The sequence below is a fragment of the Pleurodeles waltl genome, chromosome 12, assembly GCF_031143425.1.
Source record: "Pleurodeles waltl isolate 20211129_DDA chromosome 12, aPleWal1.hap1.20221129, whole genome shotgun sequence".
Taxonomy (NCBI): domain Eukaryota; kingdom Metazoa; phylum Chordata; class Amphibia; order Caudata; family Salamandridae; genus Pleurodeles; species Pleurodeles waltl.
In genome coordinates, this window is record NC_090451.1 from 644,999,260 (window position 1) to 645,023,548 (window position 24,289).

The following is a 24,289-nucleotide window of genomic DNA, read 5'->3' on the forward strand; positions in this document are numbered from 1 at the left end:
TACGAGTTGTGCAATTTCACCGGGAATAAAAAAGTCCAAGTGGAATTCTGTCACCCCTAATTCCAGGACAGGTCACTTCCGTGCTTAATTTGTAAATAAAAACGTGCCGGTCCCCAAAGCTCTCTTCTGAAACACGCAGCTGCTGAAATTACATGTGGGGCCACAGACTACAGAGGCAGCCTAAGCCTGGATCCATCGCGGGCCCCTTTAATCCATTTACAGCCACTCCCTGCCCCTTCAGCTCACTCCTGCAGATTTCTCCCTTTGTGATCCTTTTTCGTTTTTCACTCTTCCTCAGTCTTTCCCATATGTGCAGGTGCTGCGCACCGGAAACCACCGGCTCAAATTAAGCACTGGTCGCATTACTCTAGGGTGTGCAAGACTCTGGGCCTGTCTTCTTTTTTGCTGCAGGGTCCGTGGCAGCATCATAGCAGCATCCCAGACAACCTACACTGACACTTTCTGTCTTCTCTGAGAAGGTGGAACATGTCAACAGATTCTCCTTGGAATCCACGAAAACTGCCCAGAAAAGGACTTGGTATCTCCAGAACAGGTCCTGATATCTCTGATTCATTCAGCTATGTTGTCCAGAATCAGGGCATCCAGCCCTTTGCTATCCCTGCACCATGTACTGCTATGCTTGTTGTTATCGGGGTGCGTATTGGTATTTACCGGGGCTCAGACTTACTAAGGGCTTGCATCTCCATTGCATCACGCAAGGCGATGCAATCCCTTAAGTGAGATTTACTATGGCAGGTGGCTCTGTGTGGCATAGTAAATCTGGAGTAAGGCAAGGCAGCGCAAGCATTACTCATTGCTTTGGGACTGCATTCATGGGTGGGGCATTTCATGGGTGTTCCCACGCATCCACTGATGGTTTTCGGAACAGTCCCAGATTTCCTAACACTAGCATGAGAATGCCTAAAAATACTACGCCTTCCCAGGTGGGACATAACAAGGAGAAATATGTTTATTTCTCCTTGTTTTTCCCTCTTTCTACTTATGCTGCATTCTGCGGCCTACATAGAAAGAGGAAGATGCCTCACATGATTGTTTTTGTGCAGGAAGGTGCCCCTTCCTGCACAAAAACAATCCTTGTTGTAACGCAGAAACTCTTGTACTACTGCGCAAGAGTGCCTGCGTTGGGGTTAGTGTGCCAGCACAGGCAGAGACGAGGGATGTGCCATCTCTTTTGAGATATGGCGCATTCCTGGCCAAGTTGTCTTGCTTCGTTGCTTTGTGTGACTTGTTAGTAAATCTACCCGGTTGGTGTGCAGTTACCACATCCAGTGGTCTAGAGCCAAGTACAGAGCGGAAGCTGAACTCAGCATAGTTTTTAGCCATCTTTTCCCAAAGCTGACGTGAGAGCAAACTGCAGTTCTGTCTGTGCTCTCAAGCCCAACCCAACAGCCCAATTCACTGCAAAATCTGGCAAAACTGGAAGTGCTTATAAACAAGCGCTACATGCTGATACAAAGCACTATAAAAACGTAAACCCTACTCACTTTGACCTACATGTCCACATTTGGTTGTTATTATTGTGAATGTTATCAGTTACTAATGTGGTTGGGGTGAATGCTATAATTCTCCACCTCACAGTAAAATGGACATGGAATTCTTGCCCCCAACTTTGAGGGCTCTGTCAAAGTCTTGACTTTGGAAGTGAGTATAAAGTGTTTTATGTAGGGGTGTTTTAGGTTTTTGCAGAAAAAACCTTTCCAGATAATTATTTTAAAAATACGTTTTTTTTTTGTTTTTTTAATTTCCCAGGTAGGCATTTGGATTGTGAACTGATGTCTATGAGCCTAATCCAGAAGATTTTTAGAAGGGTCTTTGTGCACATTTCTCTCTCAGGCCAAATAAAAAATTGCTCATGAATGACATTAAGCTATGCTGTGGTATGCATCATTTATTAGATGTTGGAACTTGCCACATACGTCCCTAATTACATGTATGGTGCAAATCACTGGTGCAGATTACACATCTGCTAATTCTCACAACCACTGGGCACTGTAATTAGCGGTTGCACCTGCTTTAGAACTGCACCACCTGGAGTGGGAATTGCACACAATTTGCATATTATTTTCCCTGACCAGGCATACATCTGATTTATTTGCAGTTTGCACCATCTTATCAGAGAGGCAGGTTCCTGCTTCACACAAAATTTGCACCTAACTTGGAATTCCGTTTCTGAGGCAAACACAAGTTTGCACCTCAACATGATTTGCTGCTGTTATAATCAGGGCCTACATGTTATTTGTCACTATTAGTCCTAGAAGCTGCCCTCAAACATGATTTGCTGCTGTTATAATCAGGGCCTACATGTTATTTGTCACTATTAGTCCTAGAAGCTGCCCTCGCTACGTTTGCTGCGCCTGGTGGTACTAAAAGGGATATTGAAACACACCAACCATTTTAGGTGTTGGTGTTGAAAGTCCAGCTATCATTCAGACCTATGGGTTACATTATACATACTGAAATATTTGGATCCATCCCTTTCAATCATTGGCTTTCTCCTACCATCCTCTTTCAGCCAATCACATCCTTGTTCAACCCAGTGGCGTTTAATCTCAGATCTAATGCTATTGGCTGTTTGGGTGTATCATTCCGCCTCCAAGTGAGTGGTTGCATTGAACTACACAAGGGGCTACTTTACAAATACAGTTCTTTCTGTCCTCCCCTGCTAGCTTCCTCTCGTGCCCCGCCCTAATGTGCTAAAGTTGAATTTGTTAGCATAGTAAACCCATAACAAGTAGCTTTGCCAATGCTAGTTTTCCCGAGCTTAGTTTTTCAGCCACTTTGCTACGGAGGACATAAATCAAGAGAGATTAGCGGTAGGTCAGCCTCTCACATCATTCCCAAAGAGGTGGAGCACTTCAGAGAGGTCAGGGGGTTGAACAACTGACATACTTGCACAGAGGATTATGGGATATTTTTCTCGTTGTCACTGATGTGAGAAGTCCCCATTCAAGTGCAAACTTTAGGCAGACCGGGTTTAGAATATCACTTTGCACATTAGACGCCTTGTGGATCGAGGGGAAGTACTTCGGGAGAACGAATCAAAAAGGTGCCCTCTTCTAGCTGGGCGGACATATTCAATTTCTCTGCTGACATATTTGGTGGATGGGTTGTGAGTAGCCTGTTGTCGTTGCCAGAAGTGTGCAGCCTTTCGGACTGGACAGGCAGGTGGGTGCGAAATCCTTTTAAGCACGAAGAGTAGGAACGGGAATGTGACGTGACATCCAGCAACAGCTGTGGCCAGCCCTAAATTAGATCCATGTCAAATTTTGAAACAGCTGAAAAGCTAAGAGCACCCCTCCCTATCCACACAAAGGGTTGACATCAAGGGTGGAAACCCCAGTGCTTGGCTGTTCCACACAGTGTAGGAGGCTGGGCTCTGACCGCTCCATGCCGTGAACGAAGTTTGCTTGTAAAAAGAAGCAGGGGTGGAAGCTGGGCCCCTGTGATTTTATTCAATGAGGAAAGCAGTGCGCTGATGATTCCATACAGTGTCGGGAGTTCATAACAATGGTGGAAGCTGGGCCCTGATTATTCTACACAGTGCAGGAAGCTGGGCCATGATGATTCCGCACAGTGTCGGAAGTTCATAAAAGTGGTGAAAGCAGGGCCCTGATGATTTCCTTCAATGAGGAAAGCAGTGTCCTGATGATTCCATACAGTGACGGTAGCTGAGCCCTTATGATTCCATACAATGTCGAGAGTTCATAACAATGGTGGAAGCTGGGCCCTGATGATTCTATGCAGTGCAAATTGCTGAGACCTGCTGATTTTATACAATGATATAAGTTCATCACATTGGTGGAAGCTGGGCCTCGATGTTTCCAGACATTGAGGAAGTTGGGCCCTGATGATTCCAGACATTGGTTGAAGTTGGGCACTAATGATTCCTTTAAGTGGTGGACACTTGGCCCTGATGATTCCATTAAGTGGCAGAATCTGGGCCTGATGATTCCATTCAGTGGCACAAGCCTAGCCAGGTGTGAGAAATTTGCTTTTGCATAATTATGCACAATTTTGGGAAATCTGTATTTTTGTGCTATATTTTAGCATTAAATGCATCCTCGCATCAATTTTAGGTGCCTGGATGCATTTAAACAAAGCACCACAAACAACAGCCTCTATAGTTTTTTTTCCACATACCCTTGTGGAAGCTTTTTACCCCAAATTGTGCATACCTCAAACAGCGTAGTTTCAGGAATTTGCCTAACAAGCGTAAATCGAAATTCCCCAAATTACACCAGCATAAATTAAATTTTACCTGGAGCTAGGTCCTCAATGGTTCCATTCAGTGGTGGAATCTGGGCATTGATGATTTATTAGTGGAAGAAGCACCAACCTGTCCCTTCATAGAGTACAGGAAGCTGGGCCCTGGTGACTCAATGCAGTGGAGGAGCCTAGGTCTTGGTAATTGCTGACATAAGAGGAATATGAATATACTGATTCTGTAAAATGGATAAAGAAAAGCCCTTATATTTAATTCAGTGGGAGAAGATGGGCCCTATGAATGCATAGATGTGAGAAAGTTCAATGGCCTGGAGGATGTTGGGCGGTGGTGACAGCATATGCAGTTAAAATTGGGCCCTGGGGACTCGATACAGTGTAGGAAGATGGATGTGATGTTTTCATGCAGAGGTAGAAGCTGGGTAATCAAATGTAGTGGGATAAGAATGGCCCGGTGAATCCATATAATTGAAAATTGCATAGATCTGGAGGACGCCGTAGAAGTGGAAGAAGCAGGTCTCTGGTGGCACCACACAGAACAGGAAGTAGGAGCCAGTGAACAGACAAAGCTGGGCCCGGTGAGTCCACACTGCAGATTGAGCTAGACCTCAATGAATCCATGCAGTGGGGACGATGGGCTATGGCAAATCCAACCAATCTGCTAGGCTAGAACACGGAGAATCCATATTATGAGGAAGATGGGCCTCATGAATCAACACAGGGGGGACGCTTGGTCCCAATGACTCCATATTGTGGTGTAGATGAACACTAGTGAATCAGTACATTGTGGCAGCTAGAACCCGGAGAATATATATATGGGGAAGGTAAAGCAGGTGAATCCATAATTTGTAACAAGCTAAACCCCAGTGAAATTGTTGATCTCCCGTGGACCACTCTCCACGTTTCTAGATCACCATAAGTCTGTAGTGCCCCTCACTGTCTCTTAGGTGACACTGGAGTTCTTAACCTTTGCATCACTCTGCTCTGGCATTTCACTTCTGGCCTAATATCTGTCATACCATTATTATTTCCACTTCTCAATTACTGTAATTATCTGGCAAACCGTTCTGTTCTCTTCTATTTTTCTCTAAACCCTGTTTCACAGTCTGGTGTATTTTCTGTTGTTAACTAGTCATTCTTGATCAGACGCTGAAACCGTCTTTCAAATTATATCGGTCCATGTTTTGTAAAAAAAAAAAAAAAGAACAAAGCACTTACCTGTTTTTCTTATCTAAAACTTGCTGATGACGCTGCTGCCTGCTTCAAATTATCTGCTTCTCTGTTACATATTCACTTATGTGCCTGGCGCCTTCATTTGTGTAAGGCTTTGCATAAAGACTCTACAAAATATGATAAGCAAATTCCTTCTGGCATAGATTTCTTTTGATGGAAGGAAGTGGGCTTGTGATCCCGTCCATCAGTGGAAGCTGGGCCATTCTCTTCCATTCATTGGAGCGGCCTCGGCTCTGTTAATCTCATTCAGTAGAGGAAGCTGTTGTCAGGGACAACCGAGGCACACACTCAAGGCTTCCCTTTACAAAAGTTCTAAACATCCAAACTCTACTAGGCTGACAGCCAAGCGCATCCCCGTGGGAATTTTTTGATCACGACTTATGATTCCAATATAACTGTCAATTTAACTTGTATGGATCGTCTGAGCTTATTTGTAGCTTGTCACCACATTCTACTGACCCTGGGAAAGTTGAATTTGACAAGCGCAATTGGCATTTCACAAGATATTGTTCCCATGAATCCAAGGGCAGCCCATCCCACAACAGGTTCCAGGCAGATAACCCTTCAGGAATCACAATACCTAGATTTCATCCAGTAGGAAGTGGGTAACTGGCCTTTTATCCGACTGCAATTGACATTGAATTAACATGATTCAGACTTTGACTTCGCACATATAATAATTAGCCATGGAGATAAAACTTTGTGGAGAGGTAGGAGTGATTCTGTCAGTGGTAGCCAGTGACTCTGAAGTCCATCTTCTTTCTAGAGCATCCCTAAGGGACCTCTTTGGACGTCACACTCCCTATTTGCCTCACTTTCTTTGAAACACTCTCCTATTGTTTTGCTTTACTTTCTTGCATTGCTCTGTCTTTGCATTAGTTCTTATCCGCTACTCTCTTTTCTATTGTTGCTTTCCGCGTGGGATCTCGTTCTTTGAATCCCTCTCTAAATTTGTTTATGTTTTTTCCATGTACAATCTCTATTCCTTCCTTGTTTCCTTCCATCACACTCGCTCGCGATACCCTCCGTTTCTTTACTTTAAACACGTTATTCTTTTGTTTTTACTTATTTCAGCTCTGTATTCCCTCACTCTTTCCTTGTTTCACACATTCTCTTGCCCATTTCTCTTACCTTGCATCACTCATTCTCTACACTCTTTTTCCTTGCATACTTCTCTCTATTCCCTGACACTTTTCATATATCAACCTTTCTCTTGTCTATTGCTCTTTTCTTACATCTAGATTTTTATTATTTCACTTTTTTCTTCCCTCTCTCACTTTATTACCCCACTTTCTTTATGTGTCTTTCTCTCGCTATTCCTGCTGTCATTTTGACGTTTATTTCACTCAGTTCCCCAGATTGAAATGCTGTTTTCCTTGCTTCGCTTTGTAGTCCAGCCCTGTTCCCTTTCACTTTAGATTCTCATCCCTAGTTCTGTCGCCTCCTGCTCTCCACCACACACCAGCCTGCTACTCTCTTAGCTGCACTTTATTTTCTTCTTTGGCTTTCCCTTCCATTGTTCTTTTGTCCTAGTGACGTATTTTAGATAAAATGTGCGAGTCACCTGTCTGGATAACAAGTATATTTTGGAAATGACAAGCAAGTACCTGCTCAAAGACCAACAAATTGTAATGACTTCCTGTTAATTAAGAGATACTGGACCAGAAGGTTCCTGGGTCAGTATTCAAAACTCAGAATCAAGCCATATGCGTCTAACCTCTTTGTTTCTTAGGGCCAGATGTAGCAAAGGGTTTTTCCCATTCTGTGTAAATGGGAAAATGTGTTCGTACATATGGCCCTTATTCCCTATCCTCACCCACTATCAGTCAAACCATGTCAGGTTCATTGGTTCTCAATTGGACCATTCCATCCTTATCTTTTCTTATTCGGATCCTCCTGTCCTTATCGAGGCTTAATTGGATAACCTTGTTCTGATTGGTTGCCAATCACATGACCACATCCTCATTGGTTTACAATCAGACTGTCATATCACCAAGGTTCTCAATTAGATTACCTATCATCATTAGATATCAACTGGACCATCCTGCCCTAATTTATTTCACACCACCCTTCTCTTATGGTTGCTACTCAGAAACTTGTGCCCTCATCGGGTCTTAATTTGACCACTGTACCTTCATTGGTTGACAGTCATACTGCCCTAACCCCATCAGATCTGATTTCGACAGACTATCAAGTAGTCTGTCTAAATGATATCTGACCATCCAGTTCTAATACATTCTTAATCAGGCCACCCCAACTTCAGTGGTTCTCATTCAGGGCATCCTAGCCACATCAATTGCTAATTTTTTATTCAGGTTATCATGTCCTCATCTGGTCTTAATTAGGCTCTCCAGGCATCTTCAGTTCTCAGTCAGACAGTTTTGTCCTCATCTATTCCTAATTGGATCATCCTATCTTCATTTCTTCTCAATTAGACATTCCGATCATCATTGATTCTTAATCAGATTGTTGAATCTCCATTGGCTTTTAATTGTACCAGTCTATTCTTGCAGGTTCTTCATCACACACACTTACCTTCCTAGAGTCTTAATGTCACTTTTTGGGAACCGGCTTGTCTGAATTGGTCTGTCCTAAACTCATTGGTTCCTAATCGGGCTGCTTTTTCCTCATTGGTCCTTAATTTGACTTTTCTCTACTCAGTTGCTCTTAATCAGCCTGTCCTAGTAATTAGTTCCTGAGCTCGATGTTCTTTGATCACCTGTATTAATTAGACCATCCAAACTACATCGGTTCTTGATCTGACTGGTTATTAATCAGATAGTCCAATCCACGTTAGTTCTAATAAAACCTTTATATCCTCATCAATTCTTTATGGGATCATCCTTTCTTCAATGTTTTTTTAAATGGACAGTCTGGTGACCGTCATGGTGGTTATTACACAGATTCTTCAATCCTCAATAGTTTTCTTAATCAGCTCACCTTATCCTCATAGGTTCTTAATCAGACCATCCTGTTCTCATTGGTCCTTATCAGTCTGTCATGATCTTTTCTAATTGGACAACCCCATTCTCATCTGTTCTTATTCAGACATCCTGTGTTCCCCAGTTATTATTCCTTCTAAACAAGACTGTCCTGGCCATGTTGGTTCAAAATATGTTTGTTATGCCCTCATCATGTCTGATTTGGGCTGTCCTTTCATCATTGGCTTTAAATTAGCCCCTCCTGTCCTCATCAGGACTAATCCTGACAGCCCTGGCCTCGTTGATTCGTAAGATGATCACACTATTGTCATGGGTTCTAGATTAGAACTTCCTATCCTTATCAGTTCTAAAGTTGTGCATACTGTTTTTATCATTTCTAGATTGGACCATCCAATACCATAACTGGTATTGAGTTGCACCGTCCCACCTTCAGGGGTTCAAAATCTACTCAACCTGGCCTGGTCTCATCTAAACATGTTCTGATCTCATCAGCTCTATACCAGACTTTTCGATCCTCAGGGGTTCTAAATCTGAAAAAATGTCCAGCGTAGTTTCTAAACCAGACCCTCATTCCCACAGTCTTGTTCTCTCCTGGTCTGCTGTTAATAAGTGCATCCTGCCCACATGGATTTGAAACCTGCGTACCATTCCTCATTGTAAATCTGGGCGCCCAGTCCTCATTGGTACAAAATGGTGGAGCTGCGTCCTATTTTGAGGTGGCCAAGTCAAGCAAGGATCAAGTCTGGCAAAGGCTGTGTCTGGCTCTGCCATATGAGGACTGGCGAGTCAAAATAGGGCTGAGCCCAGCATCCTGGAAACCACTATTTTTTCTCTTTAAAGTATTTTTTTTTAAGACAAAGGTACTAAATGCAGAAGTACTGATCTCAAAAAATCTTTAAAAATGCTTTTGTGCTCGGGAGTATGCAATGGAGCGCAGCTGCAAAACATGTGTCACTGAAAACCTGCAACTAGACAGAAACCTTGCAGGGTGTCAGAATCCTCTTTCTTTGGCTAATTGGTGTAATTGTGTCATTGAGGTGGTGACACTCTCCGACTTTATTGTTTGTTAAGTCAGGGGGAGGCAGTGATATTAACATAAAATGAATTTTCTGAAGAAGACATTGTGACATTTTCCAAATATTGTGTGTCTGAATAAACTCACGTGATACTTGCATTTTCTAAATATAGTAAAGTAACTTAGGCCATGAAATAATCTGTACACAAAACACTACACTTTGGTAATAAGAGAGAGAGAGCAGGAGATATATATCCAGTGGCTGAAGTACACAGTGTGTAACTGGGAAACCAGAGTTCAAATCTCAGCTTCCCCACTTGACCAAATTGTGTGATCTTACACAAATCATTTTACTTCATTGAGTCTAAAGTTGATTGTCAAAACCAAGAGCACCTTGAAGCTGGGTGTATGCTGTATAAAACATTGTGTATATGTTTAATAGACAGTACTGTTGCTCCACATAAAACAACAACATTGGACATATTTAGAATGGTTACAACAAAATGACATCTCTTGGCTTACTCGTGGCTGTGTCATAAGAGATTTGATGGTGGGGAGATCCTGATTAAAAACTTTTTTTAACAATGTGGATGCCCTGATTTAATGTAATGTTCTAAAGAGAAACTCGAATGTTCAAGAAATAATCAAATTTGAATTTGAAAGAGCCTTTTTCATATTGTAAATGGCATGTACTGTGTTATTTACATGGGATATCATTTGATGTCTCAGCTAGTGCTTTGGCTCTTAGGGACATAGCTTCAGATGGTGGTGTATAGAGTGGTACTCTCCCCTATTAATTTCTTAGTCAGCTCTTGGACTGGCAGTATCGTCGGATCAGCTGTCAAGTCAGTGTTGCTGCAGACTTGGTAAGGGTAGATAAGATAGCTTATTAACAAGGAGAGTCAACCCATAACCAAGCCAAAGGTCTGACTTAACTCTATGAGCCTGTACATGAGCCGAGCGATGAAAATAGCGGGCATGTAAATCATGCAACAAAAATAATGCAAAAGCATGACAAAATCACTTCAACGTTTTAAAAAGTACATTGCTTTAATAAGCAGAAGAATTGCACATTATAACTTCAAGTTGTATTACTGAATTGAGGGGCATTTATTTAAAGTCATAGTTCTAAAACATGAGATTAGAAGTATTCATTCCTCCCAGTGGGGTAACTTGAGCCCTTGCAGCTCAAGTGGTGTGGGGGGGGGGGGGGCGGAGGGGCCTCAGCAAAAGGGGTAGGTGGTGGGCCAGGGAGGGGGCCCCCCTCCATTTGCTTTACAGGGGGACAACCTCAAGTTTTGTTCATAGCAGTTTAATTCAAACTCAAGATTTTTGTACAGCACACTTCCAGAACTCACACATTTGAAGGTACTCTCATGTGTGATAATAAACAAAAAGGAGACTCAGTGAAATAAATTATTTGCATAGGATCACACAATTTGAATTGATCCCAGATTTTCTGGTTTTCCATTCCGCAATTTAATTACTAGATGGGTATCTGTTCCTCTTGTTTGTTGTACATCAAATGTCACTGCATTTTCGTTCATTCTTGGAGCATGAGGTTAGAATGTAAGGGTAGGCAAATGGCACATGAAAGCGTAGTTTTTTGGGCTCCAGTTTGCAAAAGAACCTCAAGATGAGACAGAGCCAGGCATCTGGCTTGAGCTTTCAGTAACTCACCCACCTTTAGGACTGGGCCTGGGATGGCAGAGTGACCTAAGAACGTATGTGTAATTCTCAGGCAGGGCAGAGAGCATGAGTGGGCCTCCGCCCGTAATTTGCTCCATATCAGTGTGCCACCTCTAGGGTTTTAATTGGTCAGGTCCTGCCAGGCCTCACATGTGGCAGTAATTAAGAAATGTGTTTGAAATGGGTCCCTAAGGGGTCCGAAATGTATGTCCTACACAGACAAAAACAATGCTTCAATTGCCGACAACGGCTATAGAAAGCCTTGAGGTAATTCATAATAGCAATGCAGTCCATTTACATTTAATTTTAACTTCATCTTGCATTCCCTAAGAGAATTTGTTTTATCCATGTGTTGTGTTTCTGTACCTTTTCATGCAACATATGACGCTCCTCCAAAAGTAGTTGTCTCTAGTTGTTTGAATAAGTTCTGGTTGAAGCGAGTGTTCATGATGGAGCATGAGTCAGAGCTCTGGCAATGAGTCCAAAGGTAGTGTCAATTTTTCACAGTGCCGGACAGTGTGACATAAAGGTGTTCAGACTTCAGGCACATACAATCCTTTGCGCCTCTGAAGAATGCAGAGAATTATGGTTATTTGTGGACATAGTAATTGGGATTTACAACAAGCTATTTGAAGGAAGTAGATTAAACCTACTACATCTACAATCACTTAGAATGCCATCAGAGCCACATACTTAGAAAAGGTAGTTCAAAACGAAACCACTTGAAGACTCGTAATGGACAACCGTAGGTATATCCCCGTAAGACAAAACAAGTTGTAATGTCTTCAGCACACTAATCAATGCATATAATATTTATATCTTTAAATGTGTGATACCTTTTCTACAGTTTCTATAAAAAAGAAAAATAAATAGGAATCACGGGTTCCTTGCTGTGTAGATGACCACAGTGAACAAGGTCTTTATGGTCCAGGTCAGTGCTTTAAATGGAAAAATAGAAGTGCAGGTACTCTGTACCAGAGTACCTGCTTGTTTCTGAGAAGTGCAGGTACTCTCCAATTAAAAGTATTACGTTTTTCTTGAGATGTGCCGGTACTCTCCCTCTCAAAATAAAAAAGTGCTGGTACTCAGTACCGTAGAGTACCGGCCCATTTAAAGCACTGGTCCAGGTAGTTTCAAACTCCTGTTTCCTGGCGTTTCAAGTGCCCTATGACATTACTATTTGCTATGTATTTTACAGCATTTTATACTGTTTTGAAGTTTTCACTTAGCCTTCGATCCTGGATTACTTTCTTCTTTCAAGCATGGTCTGCGGCTGGGTCCTGGCTACTAAAAAGGCCTGTTCCTGCAGCACACCATACACCTGGCTTGATGATGTAAGTATGTGCTTGTGCTAGCCTGCTCTCCTCGGCCACTCTGCCACTGCTTAATTTGTAAATAAAGAGGTGCTGGTTCTCTAAACCCTTCTCTTAAACAAGAGACTGCTGTAATTAAATCTGCCAGCACAGAATACTGAGGCAGCGTAATCCTGAAGCCATTTCGGGCCTCTTCAATCCATTTACGGCCACCCCTGCCCCTTCAGCTCATCCGGCAACTTTCCACTTTCTCCCTTTATGACGCTTTTTAGTTTTTCCTTCTTCTGTCTTTCTCATATGTGTCTTTTGCTCGCAGCAAATGCTTGAGGCATAAGAATAAGCCCGGCACTCACAAATAAGTGCCGGTGCTCAGCACCAGAAACAACAAGCACAAATTAAGCACTGCACTCTGCCCACATTTCTGAAAGGAGCAATTGAGCTAGGGTCCAAACTACCTCAGTGAAGCCCATCAGTAACTGGCCTCACGGTTCCAAATAACTGAAGATGAATGTCCCTTTCCGTTACTACCATCCAGTGGCCTCAGCCTGTCCTTTCCTTTTTAGTTGGGTACACCTTGTTGCTTGTTGGGAAATCTGAGACTCGCATCTCCTAACATTATTGTCTAAGCTGCAGTTCTGCTCTTAAACCCATGCCCAACCCAGGACCTGGAACTTTCTTTACATTTGCTGGTCGGCCTAGGTCTATAATGAACTGTGCGCCTTGAGGCGATGGAATTTGCTTGCATGCGCCCCCTATTTCCATCCAATCACCGAAGAGCCTCCTCATGGATTCCATTTCTCCTTCACGTCCACCTCTCCATCTCCCGCCTTCCATCTCTGCTCCCCGCCTCCCCTCCTTCCTCTCCCTGCCCCAACAGCCTCCATCTCCTCCACCTCTTCTTTTCAAGAACCCCACTGACTCTTCGAGTACCTCGCTGGCCCCTTCCTCCTTCCCTCTCGCTCCTCCTTCGTTCATCCCATTTTGGCCCCAAACCTCTCACCTCGTCCCATCCCCAGCCCACCCCTCCCGTCATCACGACCTCTCTCTAGCTCTGGAGCTACCTACCCTCACCACCCCGCCTCTCCCCCTTCATTCCAGCACTCCCTCATTCCCAGACGTCTGTCCCCATTCCCTCTATCCAGCGTCTCCTTCCGTTTGCGGCGCTCTACCCCCCTCCCTCCTCTCGGTGACACCTGTAGCCATTTTGGTGTGCTGGGTGCGCGTGGCGACTTTATTCTGTGACTGCCGACCCCCGGCGCGCGGACGGGATAGTATCTTCCACCACGGCACCCGCCCCCCACACCCAGCCGTTAAACCGACATTATTCCCAGGAGCGGTGCCTCGCGCTCGCCGCGCAGCCAGATCTCCTCGGGGAGTGGAACAGGTTGCAGACCGGAGGGAGGGGAAGCTGGTTTGCAATACAAAAAAAAAAAAGCAAGTTTATTTTGTAGCAGGCTGAGCCCAGAGAGAAGTGGGGGGCGGGAGAGTGATCAAAGCGAGGGCAGCACCCGAACGTGATAAATGATTAATGTGTAGAAGTTTAACAGACGGGGAGAGGGGGGCTTGTAAGGTGAGGCTTGGAGCCATGTGCAACATTCGCTGTCTTTTTTTATTATAGTCAAATGGACCTTCGACAGGCTGGTTCGGGGGTCTTAGGGGGACGGGGTCTTCCCTTGGGTGGGGGTGGGGGGGGTCATTTACAGAGGTACACCTGAGTGGAGGTCCTGGAGAGGTCTTCGCTGGAGGGAAATGGTGAATTTTCTAAGTCGCATACGATTGTCAGCACCCCTGAAAGACACCAGGGAACATATAGTCCAACCCCTACTGTGGAAGTGTCTTGTTCTAAAGGAGGAGAGGTGTTAATAATGCATCGGAGGCACAGGCTGCTTTCTCTGTAGATAGATATTTATAGGCACACATCCAGCAAAGATTGATTCTATTCTCACTTTTCACAGAGGATAGAAAGACATCCTGGAGATGTGTGGTGTTCTTACGTTTGATGGGGGTAGGGGACACACGAGAGGCAGAGAAGGGTCCAGACACACGAGAGGCAAAGAAGGGTTCAGGCAGAGAAGGGTCCAGACGCACGAGAGGCAGAGAAGGATCCATGCCCACGAGAGGCAGAGAAGGGTCCATGCACACGAGAGGCAGAGAAGGGTTCAGGCAGAGAAGGGTCCAGATGCACGAGAGGCAGAGAAGGGTTCAGGCAGAGAAGGGTCCATGCCCACGAGAGGCAGAGAAGGGTCCATGCACACGAGAGGCAGAGAAGGGTTCAGGCAGAGAAGGGTCCAGATGCACGGGAAGGATCCATGCCCTCGAGAGGCAGAGAAGGGTCCATGCACACGAGAGGCAGAGAAGGGTCCATGCACACGAAGGGTCCATGCACACGAGAGGCCGAGAAGGGTCCATGCACACGAAGGGTCCATGCACACGAGAGGCAGAGAAGGGTTCAGGAAGAGAAGGGTCCAGATACACGAGAGGCAGAGAAGGATCCATGCCCACGAGAGGCAGAGAAGGATCCATGCCCACGAGAGGCAGAGAAGGGTCCATGCACACGAGAGGCAGAGAAGGGTCCATGCACACGAGAGGCAGAGAAAGGTCGCCTGCTTAGTTATGAGGGAGGGCAGCTATACACAAAGATCAGGTCCTAGGGTAATGGGGAGAGGCGGGAAGACGCAGGGCACAGATTTGTCCTGCTCACACTATTGATAGGGAAAGCACACACAGATCACAGATTGATTCTCTTCTCACTAGTGAGAGGGGAAGGCACACCTCGGTCACAGTTTGATCCCTTTCTAACTAGTGATAGGGAAAGGCACACACCGGTCCAGATTGATTACCTTATCACTAGTGATAGTGGAAGGTACACACCAGTCACAGATTGGTTCTCTTCTCACTTGTGATAGGGAAAGACACACAGCGGTCACACGGTCGGTTCTCTACTCAGTAGTGATAGGACAAGGCACACACAGGGCACCGATTGATCCTGTTGTCACTAGACACCAGGCACAGAAAATATTCTCTTCTCACTTATGACAGGGAAAGTCGCACACCGATCACCAATTGGTTCTCTTCTCACTAGCGATAGGAAAAGGAACATACTGGATACAGATTGATTCTCTTAAGGCACACATCTGGCACAGTTGAGGTCTGTTCGCAGTAGTGACAGGGAAAGCTACATACTGGGCAGTTTAACTCTGTCCTCACCAGTGACAGTAGCACAGCACAGATTTATCCTGTTCTCACTACAAATGAGGAGGGGCACACACCGGGCACCGTTTGGGTCTCTTCTCACTAGTGATGAAGAAAGGTACACATAGAGCACAGACTGATCAGGTTCTCACCAGCGAAGAGGAAAGGTGCACACTCACACACTGAACACTAATTAGATCTGCTCTTACTAATGATAGGGAAAGGTACATAGTGGCCACAGATTGGTTCTGTTTTCACTACTGATGAGGAAACTCGCATACCAGTCACAGATTCGTTTTGTTTTCACTAGTGATGAGAATAGATATACATAAGGTTCATACTCGAGCTCTTCTCAATAGTGATAGTGAAATGCACACATGGGACATGCGAGTTCTGTTCTCACTAGTGGTTGATGGACATCCCCAGAGTACAAATTTGTCTTATTTTCTCCAATGAAAGTAAAAGGCATGTCTACATTAAATGTTACCTGTTCTCACTTTTGATAGACATATTTACGTATTGTTTTTGAAAAGCAAACATAGGACAAAGCTTGGTTCTGTTCTCACAAGTAAAGCAGATAGGCACACAGCTTGGTTCTGTCACCATTACCCATGGGGCCAGGCACACATAGAGCACATATTTGTTCTGGTCTCACCACTGACATGTACAAGACACATAAAGGGCACAGATTTGTTCTTACAGATTAGTTCTGGTCCGCCTACAGGAGTGCTGTGAAAAGAGAAGGTTAAAGACCCTACCTTTGAGTACAAACCCCAAGACAGCTCGGTCTCTATCACCATTATAACTATTCCAAACATCCCAAAGATCAAGGCATAGTCACTGAGCCGTTTGCGCTTCTCAAAAAGGGCCCTCCGGTGGCCCAGGCGGTAGCCAATGTTCTGGTGCTTCCTCTTGGTAGTTTTAGGGAAGTTGCTGCTGGCACTGCCAATGCTGCCAGGGTGGTGGTGGTGGAGCTGATGATGGTGCAACAGTGTCTGGGTGGAGTGGTTCTCGTCCCGTGACGAGATGACGATCTCAGGTGGGTGGCCGGCACCAAAGGTCTGCAGGGGCAGCTGAACCTCAGGTTCACACTCAATAAGGTTTCGGCGGGAGGCGCTCAGCCCCCTTAAGGGCTTCATCACCCCACCGCTGTACTTGCATGAGCTCATGGCGATTTCGGTGAATGGGTTGCTGTCCCGCCGGTGCACTAGTGGACTAGCCTGTCTGTGCTTATTACAGCCCCCGGCAGCAGCTCCGCCACCGGCCGAAGAGGTGGACCCTGGAGAATGACCAGCCAAGTGGTCATTTAAGTTCAGTTGGCTGCCATGCCTCGAGGAAGGTGGAGCTATGGGGCAGGAGTTGGGACATGGAGGCACCCTGAATGCTGTAGGCGAAGAGTTCAACAGGTTGTGGTGTATGGGGTGCGTGAGGTGGAGGTTGTGGTGCTGCTGTTGCTGTTCGTCCCCAGCAATGGGACAGTGGCACTTGAGGTCGTCGTCCAAGTCCCCAACCCCGGAGTCATGGAAGTGGCCAGCGGTTTCCATGATCTGGATTGGTTGGACTTCCTTCCAAGGACCCCCCAGGCTTGCCCCCCTCTTTCAGAAGGTTTCCACAGGAAGAGAAGACATCAATGCTGTAGACCACAAGAAAGGCCTTGGCAGGGCTCCCATGTTCTTTGGCTTCAACACTCCCTGGCCAGGGCCCAAGTGCTATCCCTCAGAGAAGCACTGTGTCAGTGCAGGGAGGAGGGTGCAAGAGGCAGAGGTAGCGATGAAGCTGCCGCTTCTCTCTGGCAATACACTCTGCTCTGCTAAGCAGGCGAGCCCACAGCTTAGCAGCTGGGACGACTCCCATTGGCTGCCGTGCAAACCCCTTCAGGTCCGCCTCCCTCAGCAAGCTACACCATTGAACATGCACTGAGCCTCTTGGCCTACCGGGAGATGTAGTTTTATAGGCTAACAGAAATTGAACCATTGATATGTCCATGTGGAAGTCTGAAGTGCACTGCATCAGGAACGAAGAATAGCAAAGCACAAGACCGACAGATTATCTGCGGGAAACTAGACTAGCCAGAGGGCTGAAAAGGTATTAATTGAGGAAGTGTTTCCTTTCTTACTGATACGCGAGCTCTATACATGACTATTAATTAAACAATGCAAACTTTTACATTCACGGGAATATTAAGATGAAAAGTTGAACTATTATACTTCATTATTTTAACTATTCGTTTTGTCAGTCCTAGCAAGGCTGGGATCACGTTACCCGAATCAGAAACTTTCTCCAACTGTCAAGGGAAGAAGAAAAGAAGGAATGAGAAAACTAGATCGAAAAATGGAAAAAAGAGTGAAAGAAATAACTAAATAATGGAATAGACGAAGAGGACGAGAATGAGTAAACAAAATATGACCAGTGAAGACAAAGTATAACACTGGGAGAAAGGGAATACAAAAGCAATGAAAACCGCAAAAGAGGAAAATGAGAGAAGCAAAGTACGTTTAGGAAAGAAATAAAGTCGAACAAACATGAAACAGAAGAAGGAGACCGATAATAAATGGAAAGAGTGGGACGAAAAGAAAGAAAATGCAAAAGGAAGGTGGAAGGGAACAGAAAACATGGCGGAGAGGGTAAGAAAAATGAAAGAGAAAAGGGAAGAAAGAGTAGGATAAAATGGAGCGAGAAAACAGAATGGAAGGGGAAAGGAAGAAAAGAAGAAGAATAGGTGAAATTAGGAGTGGGCAATGAGAAAGGAAGAAAATCGAAGGATAAGAAAGGAAGAAAAAAAATGAGAAAAACAAAAAAACCTGAAGATAGAAATAAAAATGGAATAAAGGAATGTACGCAATAATATAGAAATAATAGTAAATAGAAAAGTACTTGACAGCAAAGAGACAAACAATGCAGCAAGGAGGTAAAGGTTAACGATGATCCCAAGAAAAAGTAAAGACTGGAAATTAGAAGAAAAAGGCACATGAAAAAGAAAAGAAGGGGAAAAGGATGAGACTTGTAAAGGGGGAGTGAAATTAATTAAAACTGAATCTAAATGAAATGAATGAAGGAGGTAAAGAAGGTAAGCAGGAGATGAATACGGTAGTGAGGGGAGACTTAAAGAGAGAACAGAAGGACTGGAGAGAGGATTGAAGGAGAAGGGAAGACGAGGAGGAGAAATAGATCTAAGGGGGCAGCTGTAGGAGAAAGGAAGACCTGGAGGAAGTAAAGTGAGGAAGGAAGGGTTAGAGAAAGAAAGGAAGAGAGGAGTGGAGGGAGGGAGGAACAAAGGGAGGTAGGAAGGAAAGAAAAAGGAAACATGGTGGGAGTGAAATAAAACTAGCAGGGAAAGATGGAGGCAGGAGGAGAAGTTAGGGAAGAGAGAATAGAGTAATTTAGGACAGAAGAAATGTTATTAAAAATATATATATATATAGGAAACATTGTTACAAAAAAGAAGATGACTGTTAGGTTACAAAAATGGGGAGAAATGATTCAGAACAAAGAAAAGAAAAGGAAGAAAATTGAATCCGATGAGAACAAGTATTGACAAAAGTGAATCGGTCTGACCTTGGAAAACGGAATCATTTTTTTTAAATATACTTCTCCATATGCAATAGAAATCAATAATTTAAAATAAAAAAAAAGAAAGTTCAAAAAAATGGTAGGAAGGTTTGCCCCCGAGCCCCTGGCATTGGTGTGCACTTGTGAGGTGGATGTACATGTGAGGTCAGGTAAAATGCAGTCCTTCACAGCACAAGAGCCAATGCCTAAAGCGGGCTGACCCCGTACTGGACGCTACTGTACGGGGAGAAGTAAAAGGTGACAGACAAAGTAACAGGCCAATGGATGAAGAAGGCTGACTCAAAGCCATTCTATGTAATTATTTATGTACTTTTAGCTATGGATTTTTTTGAACACTTGAAGCTGACAAAACCACCAAAGCTGCTTCTAGACCAGACCTAAAAATAAGGAAGGGTTAGCCAGGAGGAATTGGGTAGAAATACACTATAGAGTGAAATAAGTTTGGAAAACAAGTACTACAAATAATCAGGTGCAGCAAAAAGTGTGAGGTACTGGTAGCCAGTGCCACAGGAGCTATGCGGCATGTGCGCACTGGATTATGCGTCAGAACTGACTATATTATGCAGCATGGAAAGGCAAATTATGTGGCATAACGCAGAATATTTTTTGACAGTATTACTTCATTATTTTTGTGATTTTTACACATGGTGATACTGTCTGGGCAAAGATTAAACAGCATTAGTGCCAGTTCAACAATCAAATACAGAAATAAGCAACTGAAAGTTGACCAGTTAACCTTCGCAAAGGGCATTCATCTATCCAAATTCATGTTGCCTTGTTTTTAATAACTTTTCATCTGTTTGAGCTAGAAAGAACATTTGTTTGTCAAAATCTGCAGAATATGCAGCAGACGATGAATTATGTGGCAAATGCTGCAAATCCATAATTATGTGAAAAAATGCATAATTCCAGTTGGTTTAGGATAGCTTGGCAGGTGATGCTCTAACTGCTGAGTGGTGGACAAAAGTACAGTTAGGCCCGGCCAGCTCATACATTCAGAAAAGCGCAGTGTTAAGCCACACAGTAGCTTTAAAGTGTCTACCTGTCTGTCATAGATATAAAGTATCTGTAGAGATCAAAGTGAGCTACAGAGTCTTGGAGCACAGAACATGGGTCAGAGTCCTGGGGTACGATGCAGGCAGGCTTTCAGTTATCAATAGTGCAGCAGGTAGTGACACCAGGGCCCAGTGCTGTGAGGGCCCACCACACTTCAAATATGGTATTTTGTTACTACTAGGCCAGGGGGTGGAAGGCTTGTTTTCCTTGCTTGCATTACAGCCCCCTGTTACCACTGCTAGGCACTGGATTCAGATTCATTTTAAAGACAGATTAATATGTAGTGAATCCTGTTGTGAAAATTGCAAGTGAGGTGGGTCGTCAGCATATTTCTGAATCGCAGGAAGCCTGGGGCGGTTCTGATTTGGGGCAATGTTATTCCAGATCCTGTGAGCATAGATAGAGAAAGCTTGCCTTCTGGTTTTCTTTTATCAGCAATTTTTGGTTTACAGTCTGTTGTTCTGGCCGCTCACCACAAGTGATTATTTGCTGTATTTGTGTTACCTGCAGTCTTCCCGGAGTCACGTGTAAGAGTTGGGGCTACTAGATGGACTTTTGGGCAACTGTCTTGAAAGTGACTCGTGGCATATGATTTTTCCCAGACACATGTACATCAAGATAAAAGGGGTGAAGTGCCACTACACCCTCAGCTCTTTTTCAAACACTTGGTGAGACTCCATGGAAGATCTCTACCGATTCTCACTCAGCCAAAATCTCTGGCACAACACACCCTGTATTTAAAAAAAAATGCCAATCACCAACTTTGGCCTAGGTATGGCCATGTCCAGTGGAAGGAATTTTGGAACTGCTGGACAAAATTAAATTGCGCCATTGTGGCGCTCCCTGTCCCCTTTCATAACGGCCTTTTGTGAGCCTATTTGTTGCAAACTGGTGCCCTCTTGTGGTCTAAAAAGACCTTCACGTAAAACGTCCACGGGGATTGCGTGAGTTGCTTGCAAAAATGTCAAGCCTTCACAAATAGATCCTCTCCTGCTGTGGCACTAGCTCGATTGAAACCCAGCTGAGAGCTTCAGAGAGCAGCCTGATACAGAAGGATAGTCATAGCAGCGAATGCCTCAAAACCGTGCCCCGGACACAGGAAGGTTAAAAGGGTCTTGCGTTGTGCTCTTTGCAAGGTAGAGTCGTCTCCTAGAATGTCTTGACGTGGGAATGAGGTTAATTTCACCTATAAAATATCAGCAAAAATACATGCTCATTCAATCTTAAACCATTCTGCTGATGATGACCACAAGCTTCGTGTTTATTCAGTCTCAGGTCTCTCCGCAGATACCCAACTACAAAGTTTACATTTTGATTTCCATCTAATAGCAGACAGATCTGCACTGCATCGTGACACTGTGAGGGAATTCCCCATCACAGGCATGTCTATAGCTGGAAAGTGATCGAGACAGAGAGGGCCCGATTATCAAAGAAAGGAAATCTGCAATGTACATTTACAACCTTGCATGGGTTTAGATTTACTTAATTTTGTAATTTATAAAGGTGTCTACTGTTACGAAGGAAACTGGCAACATTAGCAAGCGTCCAGCTGTACCCTAGGAAAACTTTAGTAAATATGGGAGTGTATCGGGGGAGAGGCATGTATTCCTGCACAGTTGCACATGGGACGCCACTGTGAATGGGCAAAAGCAACTGTATTTTTGCAATTGTAATTTTTTTCTCCACACAAATATTATATCTGCCTCCGAAGAAAAATCCTCCTCGTTTACCAACATCATTTTTTTGCGATTCCACTCTGCTTCCCCTTCTTTGTAAGGAGTAAATCTCCAAATTTGTTCCGGCAGGAGATATCGGTGAAGAGTTTAAGGGTTCTCTTCAATATGCACTTTTGTTGATGTGCACAATTCAAACCCTGAGGCGCCCACAACCTGCCCTTCAGAGTAGCTCGACTCACATGAAATTATTTGTGTGAATTAATCCTTTTACGAGTTTAAAAAGCAGTGTTACGCAGCAGAAAGTCTATGGGTACCTGCAGGCGGTGGTGCGATTGGTGCAGCCGCATCTGGAGCTGACCTGGCGGTGGGGATCGTTGTGTTTAAAAATAACATATTGGTTTAAAAGCACTGCTGCAATGTTCCTTGTGTGTCCAGCAGTTTTCAGACAGCAATATAAATGTCAAAATAACTCGTGATTAATGGTTCTGCTGGATAGAGAACAGAGTTTTGTCTAGTGGCGTTTTGACTCCTTCTAAACTAGCTCAGAAGGTTAATGTGTCTGCTGCAAAGAACATATACCATGCAGATTACAGAACTGAGTGTGAGTGAACTATGAGTTGTGCTATTAGAAATGAAATGTATGATAGAGAGGGGCTATGGCGAGGTGAAGGGCACTGATGGAGGGTCTAGTGAGTGAAGTTTTGCAAAAGGGGATCACGGAGGGGAGCACCAAACTGACTGCCACACTGAGCGCCACCAGCGCTACCCTGAGTACCTGCTAGCTTTTCGAATGGGGCCAAACCTTGAATTTTTTAAACTTTTAAAATGTGGGTCTTTTGAATTCACATTGGTTAGTGATGGCCCATAAAAAAGCATAGCACCAACTCGTTTCCTAAGTGAATATGATGTTTTAGGTTTTGCTATTTGTGAACAAGTCTGGCCCAAACTTCCCTAGTCATGCCTTGGTTATAAATCAGTACTCTTCATTATTCCCGATCTGCATCTTCCAACTCAAAATCCTGGCTTCTCTCCTTCCCGTGCCCCGTAAGTGTTTTGACCACAGTTGGACCTTGAGTCTGCCTCAGTATGATGGGAAGGCATAGGAGCACTTTATGAAAAGACAGAAGCGAACCATAGGCGCAAAAATATATACAGTTTTCTGATTAGGTTAGGGATTCCTGTATCTTGGATGAGAGTACACCTTACATGGTAAGGACCATGACTAGGAAGATGGATGGTAAAATAAACTAATAACGACTTATTCTTTGATTAAGTAGTCAACCCACAGAATACAACCACTATGGGTCAGGTGGGGATGTTGTCCCAACTCCAGTTTATCGTAAACATAGCTGGCTGACTTAAACGTGGCACCTGCTTACACATTCATGAACTAATGCTCCCTGTTATTCAGGTAACAGGGAGCATTAGGCCCTCAGGAGTTATTTTTGGATTTTGGCTGAGGCGGAACAGCTGTCAAAACTTGCTGGATATCCTTTCCGCATCGTTATATATTAAATTAGGATGGATGGGAACTGCCAACTTTTTGCGAATGCCACACATCCACCAAACTCTAAATACCCCACTGCTTTCTTAAGATAAATCTTGGGTTTGTATAACTTTGAGACTTATTCAGTTCCACATGTGGTCTGCAGTGCTCGTCACTGACCACACATTTCTAGAATATTCTGATTTCAGCATTCGGGCTGTATCCTGACATGCCCCCAGTGCTTAATTTGTAAGAAAATAAGTACCAGGGCCCATCTAGGAGGCCACTGCACACCGAACCACCTGTTGCCCCAGCCAGCGATGCAAATGACAGAACGAACACAAGTACTAACCCCCTCACTCTCCTAAAAGTGTGACAGTTCAAAATATTCATGCCACGCAAAGCTATAATAACGGTGTGAGCTACAGGTAATATTAATTTTCAATGTACATTGGCTTATACACTGTTGTTCTTCTTATCTCAAAATTTGACAGACAGCACCACCAAGCAGTGGAGTGTCCTTAGAGCCGGCGCTGAAAAGTAAGCGCTGGTGCTGAGCACCGGAAACCTCCGGCTCAAATTAAGCACATCTTCATCCTCTTTCCTTGGCACTCCAAGTTACAACCCCAACACACTCATTGCGGCAGATGGTCGACGCAATTACCCATCAACGTTATTGGCGTTATGCACTAGGGGGTACACGGGTGCCCACGTGGCGCTGTGCAACGTTGGGGCGTGCTACGCAGGTTTTCATAATGGTAAGTAAATAGACACAGGCATACACCCGCGCAAAACCTCAGAAAATAACCAAATAACCCAAAAAGATTGTTCTGTTTTTTTTCGGGAACAACACCCCTCAAGACTCTTTGTTGGTC

General features: G+C 44.3%; 1 protein-coding gene across 1 annotated transcript in view; it reads right to left on the bottom strand.

The window, feature by feature from the left end:
- KCNN3 (potassium calcium-activated channel subfamily N member 3) overlaps positions 1 to 17,430 on the bottom strand; it is a 279,573-nt gene extending 262,143 nt beyond the window's left edge. The window contains exon 1 of the mRNA XM_069218215.1: positions 16,385 to 17,430. Coding sequence (XP_069074316.1) covers positions 16,385 to 17,170 — 786 coding nt within the window. The 5' untranslated portion in view covers positions 17,171 to 17,430. The remainder of the gene's footprint in view (positions 1 to 16,384) is intronic.
- Between the last annotated feature and the right edge of the window lie 6,859 nt (positions 17,431 to 24,289).